The 25,413-nt window shown below is 41.5% G+C and overlaps 1 protein-coding gene across 4 annotated transcripts in view; it reads right to left on the reverse strand.

Annotated features, from left to right (window-relative positions):
- Positions 1 to 25,413, reverse strand: part of ASNS (asparagine synthetase (glutamine-hydrolyzing)) — a 166,951-nt gene that overhangs the window by 8,492 nt on the left and 133,046 nt on the right. For 3 of the 4 annotated variants that reach the window (XM_049893304.1, XM_049893305.1, XM_049893306.1), the window contains 2 exons: positions 7,894 to 8,165; positions 3,713 to 3,950 (listed from right to left, as the gene is read on the reverse strand). In XM_049893304.1, coding sequence (XP_049749261.1) covers positions 3,713 to 3,950; positions 7,894 to 8,142 — 487 coding nt within the window. In that variant the 5' untranslated portion in view covers positions 8,143 to 8,165. Of the gene's footprint in view, positions 1 to 3,712; positions 3,951 to 7,893; positions 8,166 to 13,903; positions 14,022 to 25,413 lie in introns of those variants that run through there. The other variant, XM_049893303.1, reaches the window with a different exon arrangement.

Below are 25,413 nucleotides of genomic sequence, written 5' to 3' on the forward strand. Positions count from 1 at the left end.
GAAACTTTGGCCTTGAGACAATCTTTATACCTTAAACCTTAAGTCAAAATTATGCCCTGAAGTCTTCTTTAAACCAAATACTTTAGCTTAATTAGTAAAAAATGTCTGCCTTGAGCATTGTGCTCTTTTAAAGAATATATGGGATCAAACTGATAACAGAAACTCCAAAGGTTAGGTAGGATGCTTGGGGGACAGTTAGTTTATGTTAATGGGGAGGAACAATTTGGAAATGGAGGGTGAGAATGGTTACACAACTTGAAGAATGTAATCAATGTTACTAAATTACAGATGTAGAAATTACTGAACTGGCATCTGTTTTGCTGTGTACATTTTTTCAACAATTAAAAAAAAGAGAAACAGCCATGATTACCAGTTCTTTAACAAGCAAAACAATCTACCGCTAGGTACTTTAAAATCAGATATGAAGAAGCCAGACATCAATCCCTTAACTACTTTTTATACACTGTATCTGAGTAAAACATAATTTAAAATTTCTGAATAAATCCTCCCATGGAAAAAGGTGTAACCAAGCTGACGTCACCCTGATCGTTAGTACAAAATCAATGTTTTATTATAAATAGTAAAAACCTATGTACACAGAATACTCATCACAATTTACAATCTACGATTACCTGTTAACCAAGTAATCTACTGTACAGCACTGAATTCAAAGACTAGACAAGGGAGCCAGATCATCGCTAGCTAGTGGACCTCACGTGAGCTCTCAACCCTATTAGGAAGGAGATGGGGAGTCATTAAAAGCCTCTGAGCAGGGAGGACCATGGTCAGATGAGGTTTTATTTTTTTTATATACATTTTTTTTTATTGTACTTTAGATGAAGGTTTACAGAACAAACTAGTTTCTCATTAAACAATACACTTTGCTTTATGACATTGATTAATAACCCCACGACACGTCAACACTCTCCCATCTCAACCTTGGGTTCCCTATTAACAAACTCTCCTGTCCCCTCCTGCCTTCTAATCTTGCCCCTGGGCTTGTGTGCCCCTTTAGTCTTGTTTTGTTTTATGGGCCTGTCCAATCTTTGGCTGAAGGGTGAACCTCAGGAGCGATTTCATTACTGAGCTGAAAGAGTGTCTGAGGGCCATACTCTCAGGGTTTCTCCAGTCTCTGTCAAGGCCAGCAAGTCTGGTCTGTTTTTCTGTCCACTCCAACTTTGTGGAGTGATTTCATCATTCTGTGGAATTCCAGTGGTTCCATCCAACTCTATATAAATCTCTAGTCTCGAAACCACGTCTTCCATGGTCAACTAGAAGGACTATGTGGATTGAAGCAATGTATGACCTCATTCTGCCTTCTTCAAATTATCAGCTGAGCTCACCCCTGGATAATTTCCTAGTTTACTTTTTTTTTTTTAATAATTTTTATTGAGCTTTAAGTGAACGTTTACAAATCAAGTCAGTCTGTCACATATAAGCTTATATACACCCTACTCCATACTCCCACTTACTCTCCCCCTAATGAGTCAGCCCTCCCAGTCTCTCCTTTCGTGACAATTTTGCCAGTTTCTAACCCTCTCTACCCTCCTATCTCCCCTCCAGACAGGAGATGCCAACACAGTCTCAAGTGTCCACCTGATACAAGTAGCTCACTCTTCATCAGCATATTTCTCCTACCTATTGTCCAGTCCCTTTCATGTCTGATGAATTGTCTTTGGGAATGGTTCCTGTGCTGGGCCAACAGAAAGTTTGGGGACCATGATCGCTGGGATTCTTCTAGTCTCAGTCAGACCATTAAGTCTGGTCTTTTTATGAGAATTTGGAGTCTGCATCCCACTGATCTCCTGCTCCCTCAGGGGTCCTCTGTTGTGTACTCCCTGTCAGGGCAGTCATCGGTTGTGGCCGGGCACCATCTAGTTCTTCTGGTCTCAGGATGATGTAAGCCTCTGGTTCATGTGGCCCTTTCTGTCCCTTAGGCTCATAGTTATCGTGTGACCTTGGTGTTCAGATGAGGTTTTGATAGGTTATTCTAAAGCTAGGAGGAACGGAAATTGTTGCAGTACTCTAGATGAGATCATTCGGTCTGGGAAAAGCCAGTATTAAGAAGGACACAGAAACCAAAACAGAGTCAAAAAATTTCAGAGGGTATCTTGGATGTGAGACTGTAACTCCACATGGAGTTATCATCAGGCCCAAAGGGGACACAGGAAGAGTCTGCTTTTCCCTTGTGTTCTTTGCTGGACTTCTCTAACAGTATTTCAGGTAATTGATGTACATTCTTGTTCTCTGTCATCTGCTCACACTAGAAATGCTAAAAATGGTCCAATTCACCTACTAACACCCACACTGTGACTAGTGTCATGAGGACCCTTTTGTGGACCTCATTATCCTTGCTTTCGACAACATCAAGTCTGAAAACTGAGTGAGAAAAGACTTAAGGTAGATTTTAGATATTATTACTGTTTAGGTAAGAGGTAAAAAAAAAATCTCTTTAAAAAAAAAAGAAAGAAAAATATCTCTTTCAAGTTTACTGTTAAAAAAATGCTAAATAAATACTGTTGAAAAAACCTGTTGCCATCGAGTGGATTCCAACTCATAGTGGCATAGTGGTTAAGAGTTACAGCTGCTAACCAAAAGGTCGGCAGTTCGAATCCACCAGATGCTCCTTGGAAACTGTGTATGGGGCAGTTCTACTCTGTCCTATAGGGTCACTATGAGTTGGATAATGAAACAAATACTAGCTTATGTTATAACTGTGGCACAGTCCTACAGCGCAGTTATTGCAGGGCCAACCCTACTATTACAATATGCCAAAGGAAAACTTGAAAATACACATGGGACCAAACCAGATGCAAAGCACATCAACACAACAAAAAGTAAATGACATTAGTATAGATTCATCCTTCATGGATTACAGAATTTATATACTAAAATAAGGAAAATCCAACTCCTTTCTTTTATAATAGCAAAGCTCAGCAATTCCACTACTGGGTATATACCCAAAAGAACTGAAGGCAGGAATACAAACAGATATTTGTACACCAGTATTTACTGTAGCTTTATCCGCAATAGCTAAAAGGAAGCAACAACCCAAATGTCCATCATGGATAAATGGGTAAACAAAATGTGGCATATACATACAACGGATTGTTCGGCCATAAAGAGAAATGAACTTGATACATGCTACGACATGGATGAACCTTGAAAACATACTGAGCGAAGTAAGTCTGACACAAACGGACCAATACTGTAGGATTTCATTTACATTAAATATCTAGAATAGACAAATGCATAGAGACAGTAGGTTAGTGGTTACCACGGGCTAGGAGAAAAGGAAATGGGGAGTTATTACTCAATGGGTACACAGTTTCTGTTTGAGGTGATGAAAATGTTTTGAACGCTAATAGTGGTGATGGTTATATAACATTCTGAGTGATTAATGCTGCTAGAGTGTACACTAGAAAATGGTTAAAATGGGAAATTGCATGTTGTGTATATTTTACCATGGTAGAAAATTGCTGGAAAACAATTTGGCAGATGTATTTGGAACTAAGAATTAATACAAATAATAAAAATTACCTAAACATCTAAAAAAATAAATAAATAAAATAAAGCTCAGAGGATCCAAGACTCATCCAAAGTCACTTGTAAAATTTTGGACTGCCCCCTAAGGGATTTGCAAGTATGATTTAGAAGAAAACACTAAACCAGGACAATAATGACAAAATCTACAGAAAAAGTCTATGATTACCTTTAGCTTCTGAACACACAGCCAGAAATCCATCTTCCGTCATGGCTTTAAACAAAGGTCTGACTCCATAGGTATCTCTGCCCAGGAACACTTTCTTACTGGCAGTATCCAGTAAAATAAAAGCAAACACCCCATCCAGCATACAGACTGTTTGCTCAATTCCGCCTTTGTCATAGAGATGAAGGATTATCTCACCATCCACTCTGGTCTGGTAGCTAAATCCAAACTGGCGTTGCATCTTACAGAAACAGCAGCAAAATAAAATATTAGAATCCTTGTGCATTCACTAATAATTGTTAACTACAAAGTTGCTTCAATACTCCTATGCTCTATAGTCATTTCATACACTTTAGTAATTTAGAAGAACCATGGCATTATCAAAATACAGCCTGTCTGAACTCACTTAGAATTCTGCAAATTCTTTACAACATAAAGCTAAATCTGTGACATTTTTAGTTGCATTCTGATAAACAGATGAAGATACAATGTACCAGAATAAAGTAGAGGGATAGACATGCATATTATACACACACTATTTTAATGTGTATAAATGTATGGAATACATATGTATTTACACGTGTGTACATGTATGTGTGTGTGTGTGTGTTAAGAAAACAGGTTGCCCAGTTTTTTTTTTTTTAGTTGCCATGAGACTAAAAATTATCTTCCCCAACTGTCTAATTTTCAGTTTGGGGATACCGTCAGTTCTGGCTGAGGTTCTACCAGTTCAGCTTCAAAGACCTACCTATGAAGCAAAAGGACAAACATATCTGCCACCCTTCCCTGACTGTCTTTAGTTATCTAGTGCTGCTGTAACAGAAATACCAAAAGTGGATGGTTTTAACAAAGAAATGTATTCTCTCACAGTCTAGTAGGCTACAAGTCCAAACTCAGGGCGTCAGCTTCAGGGTAGGCTTTCTCTCTCTGTTGCCTCTCATTAATCTTCCCTTGGACTAGGAGCTTTCCTACTCAGGGAGTCCGGGTCCAAAGGACACGCTCTGCTCCCAGCATTGCTTTCTTGGTGGTATGAGGCCCCCCTGTCTGGCTGCTTGCTTCTCTCCTTTATATCTCAAAAGAGATTGGCTTAAGACACTATGTAATACTGTAGATCTCATCAATATAACTGCCACCAATCTATCTCGTTACATCATAGTGACAGGATTTCCAACACATAGGAAAATCACAACAGATGACAAAATGGTAGACAATCACATAATACTGGGAATCATGACCCAGCCAAGTTGACAGATATTTTGGGCAGAACACAATTCAATCCATGACATTGACAAATAAATGATTCCATCACAATGATAAGGGACATATGTCCAAAATGCAGCTGCTGGTCCCTAGGCGTTGGCAACAACATCCAGTTCTTCTATGCCAGCAGTGGCATTAAACGTAGTTTGCACTGAGAGACAAACTGACAGTAGTTCTTTCATTAGTCCACCTGTCCCAAAGGAACAGCAAAGAGGCCATCACTGTCACTGCATGCAGAGAGAGGGTATAACTTAAGTTACACCTGAACTCTGTGGCTTGCCATCACCACTGGCAAACTGCGCGGGGTGGAAATCCTTGGTGTGTTCCTTTCTTTGTATTTGTACTCATATTTTTGGCTAACCAGGGAGAGAGAAGACATTAGCATAAACAAATTACAGCGAAAGTCTTAGATACACTTACATATTTAAAACATTTTTTAAAATTTCAAAAGGGCCTTTATGTATATGGATGGCATGTGAACATGCTTCATAATCTAGCTCACTGCACATAATTAGCCTAAAAGCACTCTCAGAACTGTCCGGAAATGGACTCTGGCTGCCTCCAGTGAATACAAAGCCACCTTCTGGTCACATGCTCTGACATAATATCAAGGATGACCCTGTCATGAGCAGGTGGGGTCTGGAAACAGTCTTCTGCTGCCCCATCTTGGCTGAAGTACCTGGAGGGTAAATGACCTAAAGCACTTTGTGTATTAGCAAGCAACAGCTTCCTATTTCTACTCCTATCCCCCCATGCTTCACCACCTCTCTTTGGCCTAGACCTTGCAGATAATTTATGCAAGAGAGGAAAGTGATTAATGATTTCTGTGCATCACGCCCTGCTCTCCCAAAGCCACACCTCAATGCTGCCCTTGGATAAAAAAACCTGCCTTGATGAAGCCTGGAAATCACATTGGCATTAGACTTGTCTGTTGCAGGCAGAAGCCCTCTCTTGGAGGCAGGCTTTATGCAGATTCCTCCTCTCCTTGATCCAACTGCCTCCACTCTCAGCACACCTCTGGCTGTATTTAATTATCAATATTTTACTTTCATTAAAAAAAAGGGGGGGGCTCAGGCATTTCTGTTCCAGAATATTTCACTTAAACCTAAAATACACATTCTACTTTCTAGGTAGATTTCCAGCTGCTCAAACTGCAAAAGCTTAGATGCTTAGTAGAAGCAAAAAATTCCTTTGCTTTTAAAAAATATGACATCTTTTGTCTATTTAGAATAGAAATGTATTGAAGGTATTTAACCTTTTACAGTTTTTAACAAAATCACCAAAAGCAATACAGGCAGCCCCTGGGTTACAAACGTCCATACATACAGCCCAAACCAAACCCCTTAAAGCCTATTATATTAAAAATTCGAGGTACGTACAATGGTTCGTAATAACAAATGGGTGCTACTTTGCTAACATGCATCAAAACATTACTACTACTGCATTATCATGTTAAAGACGTTTTAGTGTATCTGGAAGTGTTTCTTTAATGTTTTTTATGCATAGAAAGGTACACTATATACTATGTGCTAAGACAAACATATGACTAACTGATGTTTGATACAAACTGTACCTAACTGTTCCGATTTACATACAAATTCGACTTAAACACAGACTTAACAGGACTCGTTTGTAATCTGGAGACTGCCTGTAATCTCATTCAAGTCAAAAGTTACTTCCTGTCTGAAAACCAGGCTAACGGTGCCATAATACAATTCAACACTCTCATGTACAGGCTGCCTATATATTCACAGATTCTTACCAAACTCAGTTTCCTAGGGTCAGAAATTCTATCCCTTCCTCCAGTCTTATTCTAAGAGTAAACTCTGACCAGATTAGAAAGCTGTTCCAATTTTAATGTGCTACAAGTCCTTACTTCTTGTACTCCACTGCTGTGGACCACCTTTCTGCCCTTTGGCTATGATTAAGGGAAGCATGCAATAATAATAAATATCTCAGTGGCAGCATTATACAAAAACTACAAATATGATAATCTCCAAGCTATTGAATTCTATCTATACCTGCCTTAAAATCCTCAATAACCCACTGCTCTCAGGATAGTCCAACAGCTTACGCTGGCTTCTAAATCCTGGTTAATCTGATCCTGCCTACTTTTCCAAAGCCTCTCCCTCCTACCTCTCTGTGGCTCATTACCCTAACAACCCCTGGGCTCCTTCCCACCCTGGGGCTTCTTTACATGCTATTCCCTGCCCTGCTAGGAAGTGCTCTTCCCAGGCCTGACAGCTGATCCATGCCCATTAGGTCTCAGTTCAAGTGTCACTTCCTCAAGATGCCCCCTCCGACCACCCTTCCTGAAAGTGGACCTCCCATTTTCATCAGACCCATATTCATTCTTTCAGAACACCTATTTTAAATACCTGCTCCCCTAATAGAATAAGTGGAAACCCTCGTGGCACAGTGGTTAAGCGCTATGGCTGCTAACCAAGAGGTCGGCGGTTCAAATCCGCCAGGCGCTCCCTGGAAACTCTATCAGGCAGTTCTACTCTGTCCTATAGGGTCACTATGAGTCGGAATCAACTCGACAGCAGTGGGTTTGGCAATAGAATAAGCTTCACTGGAGTGCACACCTGCCTGTCTTATTTACCACTGTATCCTCAGCACCTAACACAGCCTTAGCACACAGCCTCTAACTAGTATGTAAATTAATAACACACACGCAGACACAGAACTCTATTAGGAGTCAAAGAACTGGAATCCTAGTTCCCATTTTTATCACCTTTTTTTTTTTTTTAATGTCTAAGACATTTCACCCCTTGGTGCATCAGTGTTCTATCTGTACAATTGGAGCTAAGGAATATATAAAGTGCTCTGAAAAGTAAAAAACATTATAAAAATACATAATATTATAACCAACCAGTTCAAGGTTTAATCACATTCAGGTGTCTTCTGGTCTCATTGTTTACCTCCTTGTGGTTGTAGATTTCACCATTGTAACAGAGCCACAAATAAGGGTATCTCTTCAGTCGAATTGGTTGCATTCCAAACAGCGGATCAACCACCGCTAACCGATGAAATCCAAAGCAGCAGTTGGTGTACCCGTTGACATTTTCAAAACGAAATGCATCTGGTCCCCTGTGTGCAATTTTCATAGCACTCAGACACTGAACAGAGAGGCATTCATCACTGCCAAAGAGGGCCCAAATGCCACACATGGCGGACTGGAGCGATGGGTTCTCTAAGGAGAAAAACAGACCAACCAAATATTCAATATCGATTCCAAGTCTACATTAAATCTGAGTCCAGAAACTTGTGTAAACCACTTAAAATATTGAAATATAACCCGTTTTACTTACAATGAAGAATGGAATTCCAGAACACTTAATGGTGCTCATGCAGCACCTGTACACAGACCAAGAGGCAGTCATTCAAACAGAACAAGGGGATACTGCACAGTTTAACATCAGGAAAGGTGTGCAACAGGGCTGAATCCTTTCAAGATACTTATTCAATCTGTATGTTGAGAATAATTCAAGAAACGACTATATGAAGAACACAGCATCAGGACTGGACGAAGACTCATTAACAGCCTGCATTACGCACAGGAGACAACCTTGCACTGCTCAAAGTGAAGAGAACTTGAAGTACTTACTGACGAAGATCAAAGACCACAGCCTTCAGTATGGATTACACCTCAATATAAAGAAAACAAAAATCCTCACAACTGGACTAAAAAGCAACATCATGATAAACAGAGAAAAGATTGAAGTTGTCAAGGATTTCATTTTACTTAGATCCACAATCAACACCCATGGAAGCAGCTATCAAGAAATCAAACGATATACTTGCATTGGGCAAATGTGCTGCCACAAGGCTTCTTTAAAATGTTCAAACGCTAAGATGTCACTTTGAGGACTAAGGTGCATCCGATCCGAGCAGTGATATTTTCAATCACCTCACACTCATGCAAAAGCTGGACAATGAATAAGGAAAACGAAGGATTTGATGCCTTTGAATTATGGTGGTGGCAAAAAATACTGAATATACCATGGACTGCCAGCAAAACAGAAGCCTTGTGACGCAGTAGTTAAGACTTTGGCACCAACCAAAAGGTCAGCAGTTTGAATCCACCAGCTGCTCCTTGGAAACTCTATGGAGCAGGTCCACTCTGTCCTATAGGGTCACTGTGAGTTGACATCAACTTGGCACCAACAGGTTTGGTTTGGTCTTTGGCCAGAGAACACACAAATCCATCTTGAAGAAGTACAGCCAGAATCCTCTTAGAAGCAAGGATGGTGAGACTTTGTTTTACATACTTTGGACATGTTATCAGGAAGGACCAGTCTCTGGAGAAGGACATCATGGTTGGTAAAGTAGAGGATCATCAAAAAAGAAGACCTTCAATGAGATGGACTGACACAGTGGCTACAACAATGGCCTCAAACATTGCAAACATTGTGAGGATGGTGCAACACTGGGCAATGTTTCATTCTGTTCCACACAGCATCACTATGAGTGGGGAGACAACTTGACAGCACCTAACAACAACTTACAGCAATTTTCCATTAAATTGCAGACACACAGGATTAGATAATCATTTACTTTACTTACAGGCATTCAAAAAAATAGATGACCTTTACATCTAGCCAGTTACAACAGCTTAGCCCCCAGCTAAAGCCTGCATCCCTCCCACCTTAGGATTTAATAGTTGGCTAGACCTGGAAGCACCCAGGTCCCATTCTGTCCCTATATTCTAGGTTTGCTCCCAAGATACAGATACACAAGCAGACTGGCCCCAACCTAGGCATATCAAAGCCCCATTCTCTCCAGCCCCCAGTCTCAAAGGCCCTCAAAGACCCTCCAGATTAATGCAGGCTCCCCTTGAGTCTCTTAACAATTAAATGCCCTCTTTACCTATACTAACTGCAGGTAGAATATAATGGATAGATTATACGTATCGCTAAAAAGTGTAATATTAAGACATACAGCTCCTAAAAGCATTTCACGACTTCTAGCTTACCTCTAAGTGATTTATTTAAATGTGATCCAAGAAATTCTAAAAAGAAAATGCAATTCAAACGATAGCAGATATCCTGGCTTTACAGCAAATCGAACATTTTAGGTTGACAGAAGATACAAAATGTTCGTCATCAAAATGTCCTATATTTTAAGTACTACAACCTCCACCAGACTGAGTCCAGTACTAGGTGGTACCCAGTTATCGCCACTGACTGCTCTGACAGCAATCACAGTAGAGGGTCCCTCTAAGAGCTAGAGAAAAACATAGAACAAAATTCTAACTCCAAAAAAAAAAAAGACCAGACTTACTGGTCTGACAGTGACTGGACAAACCCTGAGAATATGGCCTCTGGACACCCTTTTAGCTCAGTAATGAAGTCACTCCTGAAGTTCACCCTTCAGCCAAAGACTAGATGGGCATACCAGGACGAGACGGCAGTAGGGAATAGGAAAGCTGGTGACAGGGAACCCAAGGTCAAGAAGGGGAAAGTGCTGACATGTTGTGGGGTTGGCAACCAAAGTCACAAAGCAGTATGTATACTAACTGTTTAACGAGAAGCAAGTTTGTTCTGTAAACCTTCATCTAAAGTACAATAAAAAAAAATTTGTTGAATTAAAAAAAAAAAAGTCCTGTGTTTTAGCTGCCATTGAGTCAACTTTCAACTTGTAACAATCCCACATGACAGAGCAGGACTGCCCATACAGTTTTCTAGGTCGTACTCTTCTATGACCAGATCACCAGGTCTTTCTCCCCCGGAGCCAGTGCGTGAGTTTGACCTGCCAACCTTTTGGTTAGCAGCTAAGCACTTAACCACTGCACGACCAGGCTCCTCGAAATGCCCTAGATGAAAAAACGTTTCCAAATATGTCTGTCTCAAAGCTTCCTTGGCCAAAGTTAAAAAAAAAAAAAAAAAAACCCAAACCCATCGCCATCGAGTCAGTCCTGACTCATATGGACATACAAAGCAACAACATCCCTGAAAAACAGCTTGGCTCATCCCTGTAGGCCAGAGAACAAAAGCTAATTACTCCCAAGCTTCAAATTCTCAGCTATGAAATAAATGGCTCTTTTATTTGGATGCTCATAAAGCTATTTTTCCAAAATGTCTGTAACCTGGAAAATAATTATTTTTATATTTAAAAAATGATAATTTGCAGCAAATGCCCAAACTTGGGACAAGAACTCTAAAGAAAAAACATATATTCAAGTTACATTAACCACTTTGAGCAAGCTTGAGCAACCATTCTGAGTGCTTTGACTGTATTATTCATTTGTATCTATATGAATCAACACTTTGCTTAGCCTTTAAATAAGGCCAGATCAAACTAATGGAAAATGGTGTTAACTCAAGCAACTCGGCAATGAACAATCACATGTCCTATGCAGTCCCTTCCATGCACTGGCCAAATAACCTATGATGAAATACTTACTTTGACATTCAGTGGTTAAATTTATCAAGAACTTAAGTGAGATAACTACTAATAAATTATCTAATATTGATTCTATACCAAGTAAAAGTGAGTTGGGAAAGTGCTTTGAAGATTATGTGAGGTCATCGGTGAATCACTTACCCGTTGTTGTTAGGTGCCGTCGGGTCAGCTACAACTCACAGTGACCCTATGTACAAATGATTGCTATGTTTGAGCTTACTGTTGCATTCACTGTGTCAATGCATCTCGTTAAGAGGTCTTCCTCTTTTTCGCTGACCCTCTACTTTACCAACATGATGTACTTCTTCAGGGACTGCTCCCTCCTGATAACATGTCCAAAGTACCTAAGATGAAGTCTCACATTCTTCCTTCTAAGGAGCATTCTGGCTGTACTTCTTCCAAGACAGATCTGTTCATTCTTCCAGCAGTCCATGGTATATACCATATTCTTCGCCGACACCATTATTCAAAGGCATCAATTCTTCAGTCTTCCTTATTCACTGTCCAGCTTTCACATGCACATGAGGTGACTGAAAATACCATGGCTTGGGTCAGGGGCACCTCAGTCCTCAAGGTGACATCTTTGCTTTTTAACACTTTAAAGAGGTCTTTTGCAGCAGATTTGCCTAATGCAATACATTGTTTGATTTCTTGACTGCTGCTTCCATGGGCGTTGATTGTGGAGCCAAGTAAAATGAAATCTTGAACAACTTCAATCTCTTCTCTGTTTATCACAATGTTGCTTATTGGTCCAGTTGTGAGGATTTTTGTTTTCTTTACGTTGAGGTGTAATCCATACTGAAGGCTGTAGTTTTTGATCTTTCTCAGTAAGTACTTCAAATGCTTTTCACTTTCTGCAGATTGTTAATGAGTCTCCCTCCAATCCTGAGGTAGTATTCTTCTTCGCAGAGTCCAGCTTCACAGATTATTTGCTCAGCATACAAACTGAATAAATGTGGTGAAAAGGTACAACCGTGACGCACACCTTTCCCATATGCTGCTTAGTGAGTCCAGTATTAAGCCTGGTTTAGGAACACACACACTAACTGCTATAACTGGAGGAACAAGAGAGGTTGTGACGCACACTTAATTCTTCAGCATGGAAAAGCAACTTATAGCTATAATCTATGAGTTTTATTGGAATCAGTCCTATTGGAGGGCAAAGGTTCTACTTGCAATGCTCTTTTCTACTGCTGTTGTTACCTGTTCCCAGCAATTTTCCATATTTCCTCATAAATTTTTAGAGTTGTGCTGTTTAATAAAAATGTGAGCCACATGTAATTTTAAATATTTTAGTAGCCCTATTAAAATAAGCAAATACAATTAATTTTAAATATATTTTATTTAACACACTATATTCAAAATAGTATCAGCTCAACATGGAATCAATATAAAAAATTATTAACAAAATATTTTACATTGCTTTTCCCTCCTAAATCTTCAAATCCGGGGTGTGTTACATTACAGCACATTTCAGTTCAGACTAGGCTCATTTCAAGTCCTCAACAATCCCATGTGGCTGGAGGCTACCATATTGGACAGCTCTGCTTTAGTACATTTATTTCTATTCAATTTACCAACTATTTGAACTTCACCACGTAACCTTATTTTTACATTAAGATCTCAGTAACCAACTTCCAGAAGGTTTAAGACTTACTTTACTACCAATCATTCTTAGAGATATCAATCAAAAAAGAATTACCAGCGCTTTTACATTATTAATCAAACACTTAGGGCAAGAGACAACAAAGAAATTATGCAGATTGACAGGCCAAAAAAACCCCAAACTTTTCTTTATTCAAAATAGTTGCATCAATATGAGCTAGCCCCCTAGAACTGCTACCCTGTGAGAACTTTTGCCTTTTTCTGCACCCTTCTTGCAGGGTTTGCTCTCGTTGAGTCTTGCAGTCTACAAAGGCGCGCGGCAGGTATGGAGAGGGGCGAGTACAGACACGCGGCACTGACTGACGTCGGAGACCCTCCCTCCTCCAAAAACCAGGACAACCTGACTAGGAAGCCTCGCGATGCTCCAGCGCGCTCTGACCACGTGCGTCCTCGATCTCTCCGTGGCAGGTGGGCCGGACTGCGGAAATTTCCACAGGCTACGACGCAATACCGTAAAAAATAATACTTATAGGGGCCAACCTAGGTCGCACAGCCTCCTCCTCCCCGGAGCGACCCCGCCTCTCGCCGCCTCGGTAACACCCCCGGGAGCGTGGGCTGCCTGCCCTCTCTGCGGGCCTCCCCGCCGCTGATCACTGGTTTCTCGATCCCAGGGGACCACGACTAGGACCTGTCCTCGCCAGCTTGCTCCAGGTGCGCAACAATCGGGAGGCGCCCGCCCCGCCCTCTCCACCCGCCCGGAGCCGCAGCATCCACAAGACACCCCGGGCCGCCCCTGCCCACCCCCGCTGCAGACGCCCGCTGCAGGCCGCAGCACAGTCTCCAAGCCCCCTCTCCGTCCTGCCCCCGGGGCAGCCCGGGACACGCTGGGAGACCTCGCCGTGAGGTGGGAGTCCGACTTACCTGGGCGAGCCGGACCGGATGCGGGTTGCGGACAGAGCACCTGTCCTCCTCCCACTTTATATCCGCCTCCCTCTCGTAAGGCGTGCGGGAAGTTTCATCATGTCTGCCAGTACCAACCAGCGCGCAGCGTCCGGGGCGGAGCGGGGCGGGGCTTGGGCAGGGACTGGATGGTCCCGGGGCGGGGACCGAGGGGGGCGGAGGATAGGAGACCTGGAGGAATTGCTCCTTCTCCAGCCCCCGAAGGGTAAGTATGCCTACTTAAGGATCGCGTCAGAGGTCTGACAGGTGCCCCTTTGCATTTGGGTTACCCTGTCTGCTGTTCTGACAATTAAGGTATTCTGCGCTTGCTTCGTTCATATGAAGTCATCACCAATTTTGTTTGCAGCACCCACTGTGCAGCTGATCTCCCCCATACCCTTAATTGAAAAGGCTTTGGGGCTACACCAGGTCCCCCAAAGGAGCCCTGGTTGCTCAATGGCTAAGCGCTCAGCTACTAACCGAAAGGTCGGTGATTGGAACCCACCAGTCGCTCTGCGGGATAATGACGTTGCAGTCTGCTTTTTTAAAGATTACAGCCTTGGAAACCCTCTGGGGCAGTTCTGCTCTGTACCCCATATGCCGAAGAATACCTGATATGTAGAGGTGGATACACAAATATTTGCTAAATTAATTAATGGTGAGGCAAATGGGGATGGCTTGAAGAGTGGGGTCCCTTTATGAAATACAAGGTAGATTTCATTATGTGCTCTTTCCACCTGCAGGCAGAGCTCAATTTTTCCTTCCTCTGTATTTATACAGTTCAGTGATTTGTATTATATGATGAATCTCCCTCAGAATTCTGGTGTGTTCACTTTCCGCCCAGATTGCGACCTTCTTCGATTGTGTTGACTTCCTCACTCTTTGAATTCCAGGCTTAGCTAATAGAATATCACTAGGTAGTCCATTCAGTTTGATTCTGCCTTACACTTGGTTGTTGACAAATTTCATTTTCAGGGAAGACCTGAGTTGCAGTCCGAATTTTACCACTAACTAGTTATATGACCATAGACAAGTGCTATAATTTCTCCGGGTTTCTATCTAGATGGAGTCCTTCCAGCCCTGAAATTCTAAGTACCAAAGTGACAGGATTTCTTTAGGACCCGGGCAGTCAGGGAGGAGAATTATTATTCCCTGCCCCCCCCACCCCCCCTTCTCTACAATATCAATTTATCTCTTTGTGACTCACAATAACCTTGTGATATGGATATTTTTGCATTAAGCTCAGAAGTGAATTATCCATATTCATACACCTGATATTTGTGGATCCAAGCTGGAAAACCAGATTTGCCTGAATCTGGAAGACATTCTCTTTTCATCACAATCTTCTACCTGTGGAGGGGACTGACAGTAAGAGCTGGGTTGACCTGGAGACACTGGAAGAGCAAGGCCTTGAGTAAAAATATTTTTACTAAACATGAGTAGTTCCCATTTAGGGTTAAATATATTTTATTTCCCAAATTTCGTCCCCATCCCCATATTGGAGCATTATCCTAAAATATTTTTTTCCCTCTTATCTCCATTCAGCCACCGAGAATTTGAAAGGGGTGGGAGGCTGTTGAACTACCAGCACTGCCCTCAAATTTATTATGTAGTTCAGGGAAAGTCTTATCTTCAGAAACAGATGTTTAAGGCCTGATCTTTCTTTATACAATCTAAAGCAAGTTGATACGTGAAGACAAAATGGATCAAAAGCCCCTAAACCTTTGAAGTACAAAGACTACTTTTAGAATCTCAAAAGAGTTCATTTGCTGGATCCACAAATTGACAGCGTTTTTTAGTATCCCTTTGATATAGAAAATATACCACGGTAATTAAAAAAAAAAAAAAAAGATACCATGACTTCATAACACTCTTAAATAAATTTGTGCTTTATTAAGGACACCAGCACCAACATAAGCAGAGAAATAATAAAATAATATGTGCAACACATGCTAAACTCAGACTATAGTCGGTGCTTGGAGAACATACAGGGTTGATATCCCAGTACAAGAGATTCCCAACTAGTTCAGAAATTTCTGAGAATATAAAATATACCAAGAATATTAAGAACAGAGTATGTAGTGGACACTTAGTAGTTAACAGGTACGAGCAAAGATGACAGTTCTGAGGTTCCTTCTTGTCCTAAAGTTTTCAGCATCAAACAGACTTTTATATAGTAAAACCTGTGAGAGCTGAAACTTGATGGGACTGCCTCGATTTTTGGGGTCTTACAAGTTTTCCGCCTTTGACAGGATGCTTACCACTTTTCTGTTGCTCTCTGTTAAGAATCCTATCTTGTCAACAGCCAGTGAGTTCTCCTTCCTTGACAGGTTTTGGCTTTACACAGGTTCTGGCTTTCACAGGTTTTACTGTATATTCTTTCTAATCTTCACAACATTGAAAGAATGTCATTTAACTTCAGAGCAACCTGGAAAGTAGGTCTTCTAGCCACACTTTACAAATGAAAAAATAAGACTCAGAAGTTGAGGGATTTACTCAAACACATGCAGCTTTATAACATTACAAAATTGAATTATAATCTGTATAAAACCAGAGCCCATTTCCCTTACCGTCCTGCCTATGTAGTAGAAGACTGATACTTGATATTTTATTTAACGTAGTTGGTTATGCTGAATATCTTCCATTTGTCCACCCTCCAGAGCCACTCTTCTCTTTCTCCACCTTTGTGCCCTGGCCCCCTTGCCCTCCTCTTCCAGTGAAAGTGTCCAAATGGGAGAGAATTCCAGGATATCCAGGGGATGGGAGGGATTAGTCTCTGAGTAAATATTGATTCCCCTAACCCCTTGGTATTAAGTTCCTCTCCTGAAGGCCATAGCTCCTATCAGCTGACCCCCTCCACACATCCTTCTCTCCAGGTTCCTGTCCCTCCTCCTGCCCTTCAGGCCTAGCCATAGAGTACTGAATCAGCTCCTGTTAAACCCAAATGAAACCTCATTGTTGTGAAGCCTATTCCGACTCATAGTGACCCTAAAGGACAGAGCAGAACTGCCCCATAGCGTTTCCAAGGCTGTAAATCTTTACAGAAGCAGACTTCCACATCTTTCTCCCGCAGAGTGGCTAGTGGGTTTGAACTGCCGACCTTTTGGTTAGCAACCTAGTGCTTAACCACTGCAGCATCAGGGATCCTCAGCCCCTGGTACTTATCTTAAACTCTTCCCACATTTTATAATTGCTGCCCATTAGAGTATGCCATCTGTATTCTGTCAGAACCTACCTGATACATTGGTTTAAGATATAATTGAGGATTCGGTGGATTTAACGAGAATGGAAAATAATTCATTTCCTCTCTTAATTATTAGACACAAACGAAACTAAATTATGTGGATCTATTTTCCCAAATTTCATCCAACCTTTATATTGAAACTTCACCCTAAAATCACCCCAGGAGCATTTAAAATTCTTTGGCCTGACTCTCTGAGGAATCAGAATAAATCCTCCTCCATCAAATAAATCCTTTAAGCTAGTCCTCCATTCCAAAAATGTAATCAACAACACAAGATTGCACTTGTATTAGTTCAGACCTGAGAGCGTTAACTGTGTTGACTTCCTCACTTTTTGAGTTCCAGGCTTAGCTAATGGAATATCACGAGGTAGTCCATTCAGTTTGATTCTGCATTACACTTGGTTGTTGATAAATTTCATTTTCAGGAAAGACCTGAGTGGCAGTCCGAGTTATACCACTAACTAGTTATCTGACCATAGATAAGTGCTATAATTTCTCCAGGTGAATTTCCAGGAGAAATTATAGCACTTATCTATGGTCATATAACCATAGAGTAACCATTTCTTAATTAAAATAAAGCCTTTAAAGTTTTTTTAAACATACCAACTATATTAGCTCTTCTCAATAGTTTTTTTTTTTAATAGGTGGATCCATTTTCCAAAATTAAAAGTAATTAAACAGACAACTACATTGTGGTAGTTATCCTTTGTTATTCATTGTCAAAATTATATACATAATAATAAAAAGCTTCATTGATTTAAAAACACCTTAAAATTTGTATTTTATTCAACTCAATATACATGTGTGAGATTAGTATTTATTGATGAGTAAGACATAAAGACATATAGAAATACTGTAAGGGCATTCAGATTTGCAAACTCTTGCAATAACTCCAAAGCTACCCAGGAGCCTGTGACCCACATGCTAGATAATGCTGAATTAGAGTACCAACTAGTTTACAAGCCCACCCTTTCCCCCACCCAAAAAAGAAAATGCTTCTAGAGTAGGGTTCGTGGTCAACACGTTCCTAAACAGTAGGTGGTTTATCAGCAGCAGTGCCAGCTTTGGATCCCAGAGCCCTTACCCTGAGCCCTAAACTTTACACCTTCCTCTAGCCATGAATGTGCCCATTCAGTGAGGATTTCAGGATGCTGCCTGCATAGGCGGGCCCTCAAGGTGCAGGATAGAGCCAGAGTGGGAAGAAAGCAGCTGGTGTCTCCATTTGAACTCTTGCCCCATTCTACAAATGTTAGATGCAGGCCTTCTCAGCAGCCTTTGACTGTTAGGTCTGTTTCTCCACTATTCGATCTCGTATTTATGATCCTTTTTTATTAGTTATTGAAATGCAGCTTGAAATAGAACTTCTGATCTTCTATACCCCCCTACCTCTCTTCCAATTTCATAAAAATTCTCCCTGATGTCTACATTTAAATCAGCAGGTTAAACAACAGTATGGAAAATTCAAAAGTTCCAAATTCAAGAAATATTAAAAATTGATCATGATGCTACTTCCTTTGTCATCCTGGGATCTGTTACTTAACCTTGCTAAGACAAAAAGGAAAATGTTCACATGGATTGTGTTAACATGGACTCATTTTGTAGAGCCACAGATTTCATAGAACTGGGAACAACTTACTCTTCCAACAAAACATACATTTAGTCCCTAGTATCAAAAGACCAGCAAATTAGCCTGTAGATTAAAAAAAGAAAGAAAGAAAGAAAATCAGTGAAGCTGAAAAAGATATTTAGAGTCTTTGTTCTAAAAGATTAAAAATTTTGGGGGGAAAAACCAATAATCAGAATAATTGTTGCTTTAATGGAGATAAGAATAAAACACAATGAACACACAGAACAACTAAGAAGGATTCAGAGTAGACCTGACAGAGCAAATGTTATCTAAATTATTATTAGGTGCCATCGAGTCATTTCCGACTAGTAGCAACCCTGTGTACAACAGAACAAAACACAGCCTGGTCCTGTGCCATCCTCACAATCACTTTTGCTATGCTTGAGCCCATCGTTGTAGCCACTGTGTCAATCCATCTTGTTGAGTGTCTTCCTCTCTTTCGGTGACCCTCAACTTTAGCAAGCATGATGTCGTTCTCCAGGGACAGGTCCCTCCTGATAACATGTCCAAAATAGGTGAGGCTTAGTTTTGCCATCCTCGCTTCTAAGGAGCATTCTGGCAGTGCTTCTTCCAAGACAGATTTGTTTGTTCTTTTGGCAGTCCATGGTATATTCAATATTCTTCACCAACACCATAATTAAAGACATGGTATTTAGCATAATATATGAGCTGCTGTTTCCTGAGTACCTCCTAACTCCCATGCCATTTGTTTGTTACTTCTACTCCTGGTGCCAACCATCGAAAGTAATAATTATTATTCCCTTTTGACAGTTAAGGAAATAGTGGTTCAAGAAGGTGAATAAATATCGCCAGCACCAAAGCCAGTATGTGACTGAGCCAAGGCTCCAAACCTAGCACAATGAGCTCCCATATCTCCCCCAGAAGTTGCTCAGCAGGCAGACCAGGTAGAGACAGCCCTTCCAAGAAATGGCAGGGAGACATGAAAGGTCCCAGTATGTCCTTGAGCACAACTGCAGCAAGTACATAGGCCAAGCAGGAAAAGCCAATAAAGAGGAAGAAATTCCTTTTTTAGAAGAATAAATGGAGCAGGGTTGAGAGGGCAGCCATAGGAAATGGACAGAACGCAATGCATTTGGAGAGGAAAAACTACCAGGCAGAGGTGAATGAGGTTTTTAGCTGCTGAAAAGCTGCGTTTGGGCTAGAGACCAGACTAAGCCCCTTTTCTTTTTGTGGAAGTTATGATTGGGGCTGACAGCGTAGAAAAATCAAGGTTTAATTTCCTCATTAAACTAATAATACATATTGATTATCTGCCATGTGCTAGGACACGGAGCCTACATTCATGGTGCAGAGGAAACATAAATAAGATACCTAAGTTAAATATATTGTCGTTAATTAAATATATTAAAAAAAAAAAAAAACAGCCAAACCCATTGCCGTTGAGTAGATTCTGACTCAAAGCGACCCTGTAAGACAGAGTAGAACTGCCCCATAGGGTTTCCAAGGAGCAGCTGGTGGATTCGAACTGCCAACCTTTTGCTTAGCAGCCAAGATCTTAACCACTACTTGACCAGGGCTCCAATTAAATATATAGATGATGATATATAGGTGCTATGGAGAAAAACAGCAAAAGGGGGAGAAAAGAAATGTTGGTGGAGGGAGGTAGGATTTCAAATAGAGTGGACTGAAGAAGGCCTCACTGGGAAGGTGATATTAGAATAATGATCATAAGGAGTTTGGAGAGGAAGGAACATTCCAGGTCTCAATTCTGGCCTATCCTAATGCGGCTCACCTTCGCCTCTCAAAACCAGTGCCCTAACACCATAGGAGAGAGAACAGTTCACTCTAGAAGAATCCAAGTATCAGAGACCTTCACCCACACTTTCATTACATCATTGTCCTAGTAAAGGTTATTAGTAATGAAGGCCAATGTGGAGATCCTGACATACGGGAGCCTAACATATGGTAGAGTTCTGCAATCACACTCTAAAATCACTAAGATTGACCCCCCCAAAAAACTGATGGATTTTATTTAGAGCCTGTTTTATATAAGACATTGGGTTAAGCCACATTTTTCAAGGAGTTTAATTTTATTTCCCACTCCTCTCCACCTCTGATCTGCCCTGCACAGTGCTGATGTCCATTTGTGACAGAACACAAGCTCCTGCATGCAATATGAGCTCTTTGAGAATATAAATCCTATGGAACCCACATCTAGCCATGGACAGGCTACATCAACCTGAGGGGATGCTGGAATAATTCAAACTCCCAGACACCACAGTGACCTTCTCAATTAGCCCTACTTTTACCTTCAGTTCATCCTCAAATGTCTCCTGTACTATTTGCTCACCAGCACCAGGCTCCACTATCCAGTCATTATGGATTTTTTTTTTTTTTTTTTGCCCTCATAGACTACTCAGCTATGCATATTCCAAACTCCTGCTAGTGTTTGTCTTCAGTTTGAAAGGTTAATAGCCTCTGTCTAAAGCCCACTGACAGCCGGACAGGGTAAGCTTGTCAGGTATTTTGTTAAATAAGGCAGATCAAGAGATTTGGCAAAACACTGCCAAAAAGAAGGGTTGCTGAGATAATGCCTGTGCCATGGTCAATTTATTGCCCCCGATGGCACAGTGTTTATGTGCTTAGCTGCTAATCAAAAGGTTGGCAGTTTGAACCCACCAGCCACTCTGGGGAGAAAGATGTGGCAGTCTGCTTCTGTAAAGATCACAGCATTGGAAACCCTATGGGGCAGTTCTACTCTGTCCTATAGGGTTGCTATGAATCAGAATCGACTTAACAGCAACAATGAAAGCGCCAATGATATTTTTCTTTGCCCTGCTTAGTGATACTGGAGCTAGACTCTAAGCATTTCTCCTTTGCCAGTAGCACAATGTTATTGTCAGTTCAGGGCACTGGAGAGGCACTGCGGGAAGAAGGGTCTTCTCTTCCTCATTATGGTGTGCATTCCTCTTCTTACTCCTACAGGAAACCTGGTGGTGCTCACCCCTAGTGAGTTTCAGCAGCACCTTTGCAAGCAAAGAAGGATTCTCCCCTAGAGCCTTCTGAAGGAGCGCGGTCCTGCCGGTACCTTGATGTTGGACTGTGGTTTAGGGTAAATTGTTGTGGCAGCCCTGGGAAACTTATACAATTAGTGACTCTCTTTAGCTTGACCCTATCCTTGCTGCCTACCACCAAGACAAGGAGAAGCCAAGGGAGTACCACCCAAATGCCTCTGCAAATTATCATGGCCTCTGTTTCAGATGTGCTCCCTGCCACATTCAACCAAAGGTGTCTCCCCACACCTCCTCCCACCCCCAGACTGCCCAAGTTGGAGTGAAGTACCACTGCCCTGATCATCAGAGAGATTCTCCATCTTCATGGACTATGCACCCAATTAGCCTGCTATTCTCCATTCCAGTGCATGTCCCCACTTTCCAAGGCACCATTCAAAACTGTCCATAGAATTATCCTCTTTCCCAGTGCCCAAACACAAACAAGGTAAATCAGCAGATACTCTTTTGCTATACTCCCTACAAACACTCAGCCTCCACAGAAATTTCCTATAGCAAATTGTTGTCTTCTCCTACCGAACAGCCATTTCCCTAAAAATTATCATTCCTCCCCCTACCAATTCTCAGATTCCACTTCTCCTGGGTTTACTAACACAGTCCAGAGCCAATAACATATGGCATTCAATAAACACTTGCTGACTGAACACCTGGGACCCAGCGAGCTTAGGAACACCAAAAAGGTCGTTCTAGAAACCCTCTGGTGTGTTGCCATCCAGATGGTCCCAACTCATAGTGACCCTATAGGATAGAGTAGAACTGCCCTGTCTTAGTTATCTAGTGCTGCTGTAACAGAAATACCACAAGTGGATGGCTTTGACAAAGAGAAATTTATTCCCTCACAGTTTAGTAGGCTACAAGTCCAAATTCAGGGTCCCAGCTCCAGGGAATGGTTTTCTGTGTCTGTCGGCTCTGGAGGAACACCCTTGTCATCAATCTTCCCCTAGACTAGGAGTTTCTCTGCACAGGAACCCCAGATCCAAAGGACATGTTCTGCTCCCAGAGCTGCTTTCTTGGTGGTATGAGGTCTCCCTGTCTCTCTGCTTGCTTCTCTCTTTTATATCTCAAAAGAGATTGGCTCAAGATACAATCTAACCTTGTAGATTGAGTCAGGCCTCATTAACATAACTGCCTCTAATCCTGTCTCATTAATATCATAGAGGTAGGATTTACAACACATAGGAAAATCACACCAGATGACAACATGGTGGACAATCACACAATACTGGGAATCATGGCTTAGCCAAATTGATACACATATTTTTGGGGGACAAAATTCAATCTATGACATGCCCCATAGGGTTTCCAAGACTGTAATCTTTACATCTTTCTTCCATGGAGCAGCTAGTGGATTCGAACTGCTGACCTTTTAGTTAGCAGCTGAGTGCTTAACCACCGTGCCACCAGAACTTCTACCTCCTACGTCAAGAGGTTTTCTAATGGCTTTCCCACTGGCAGCAGACACATGGTCACAGAGTAGAAGCTGGTTTTGGCCTCCTCTGAGTGGACACCCTAGACATTAGAGTTTCGTTCCAGCAAGCCCTTCCTGACAAGAGGAGAGGTGTCTATGAGGTGAACAAGCAAAAATTCAAGCATGGATGATACTTTCTAACTATCATCCTGTCTCCTGTTCCCGCATCTTGGATTTCCAGGTTCCATACCTGAGGTTTAGACATTCAGACAACTGGCTTTTACTTAATGTTTGGTCAGTTTCTTCGCCTACTGTTACTCTCACAATCTCACAAGCTATGCTTTTGGAGAGAGAATCTAGGCTATGGAATCATACAGATCAAATATAGAATCCTGGCAACATCACCTTCAAGCCATGTGACCTTGAGCAAGTCCCTTCTGAGCCTAGTTCTAACACCTGCCAAATGAAAAAAGAACTTTGCAGGCTACTTGGGAGGATTAGAGAATTAGCAGAGTAGCTGACATACAGTAAAATTCAAAATATGTCAACCATTGTTACTATGGGCCTTACCTTGCTAATCTGGCCTTCAGATGCTGTAGAAAGGAGGTCTTGCCGAACCCTGGGCAGTCTTGCTTGCCCTTTCAGACCTGTAGAGATGAATAGGACAGCCCCAACTACTCCCAAATGTTTCTACAATTCTTCCTTACAGAACCAGGGGTGGAAATAACAAAGGACACTAAAAAATACTAGTTTGAAAAAAATTATTTTCTAAGCTTTTAATTTTATCTGTTTCAAATGTAACTTTCTCCTTTTATATAATATCAGCAAGTGTAATTCAAATGCAACTGCTGTAGTCTTCAAGATCAGACTCATCTGGAGGTCATTTTAAAATCCTAGATTACTGTGCTCTCCTTCCAGAGATTCTCATTCTGTAGGTCAAGGTGGGACATGGTTGTCTGCATCTCATAAAAACTCCCTTAGTGATTCAGATAAGCCAGAGTTGAGAATTACTGATTTATGATTAAAATGTCTGAAAACTGAACAAAGGATATGACCAGAGTAGAAATTGTATGTTAAAAAAAAAAAAAAAAAAAGACAGCTGTTACTTGGTTAAGATGGCAGGATCAGGGTCATTCTCTTCTCTTTATCATTTATATTATTTTCGTTACAATAAATTTTGTGCAATAGATTTAACCACGTGCATCACATTCTTCTGTGGGCTTTCATTCATTTTGCTTTTAGGAAGAAACATCTGTTTAGAGGCCTGAGAACAAGCAAGGGGTAGGAGCAAACTTGGAAGCCATGAGGGGAATAAGGAAAATTATAGTCTCCATGGCACTTTGCTGGCCTTCCTTCACCCAGTTCCACTCAGCAGGGTCCCAAGGCCCAGCCCAGCATCCAGCTGTATACTGATGGAGGAAGGTGAGCAGTGGGGACATGAACTTTCTGGGATGACTGTATGTTATATATTGAATTGTGCCCCTCAAAATATGTGTTGGAATCCTAACCCCTATACCTGTGGAAAGGAGCCCTGGTGGCTCAATGGTTAAGTGTTCAGCTTCTAACCAAGTGGTCAGTAGTTCTAACCCACTAGTCACTCCACAGAAGAATAGACCTACCAATCTGCTCTCATAAAGATTACAGCCTGTCACAGAGGGTAGCTATGAGTCAAAATTGACTGGACAGCACATGACAAACAACAGCATAACTATGGATGTAATCCTGTTTGGGAACAGGATTTTTTGTTATGTTAATGAGGCCATACTGGTGTAAGATATGTCCTAAACCTAATCACTTCTGGGTTCTGAGCAGCAGCATAGACACAGAAAAGCAAACTCAAAGGGGGTGGGGGGGAGGAAGGCGTGGAAGACAGATGTCATGTGAAGATCACCAAAGAGCTGAGAAAGCTGGGGCTACAGAAGGTAAAAGAGACCTGACAGAGACAGAAAGCTTTCCCCTAGAGTCGGTGCCCTGAATTCGAATTTCTAGCCTTCTAAACTATAAGAAAATAAATCTCTATTATTTAAAGCCACCCACTTTTGGTATTTCTGCTATGGTAGCACTAGGAAACTAAGATTCTGTGGCCCTCCAGTTTACCAGAGTGATGTGATATCTGGAAGAGAGAAGGGTACAGAGGGGCAGCAAGGATGCTGTGGGCAGTGCTCAGCTGTCTCAGCTTCC

Source organism: Elephas maximus, chromosome 8 (assembly GCF_024166365.1).
Source record: "Elephas maximus indicus isolate mEleMax1 chromosome 8, mEleMax1 primary haplotype, whole genome shotgun sequence".
NCBI lineage: Eukaryota > Metazoa > Chordata > Mammalia > Proboscidea > Elephantidae > Elephas > Elephas maximus.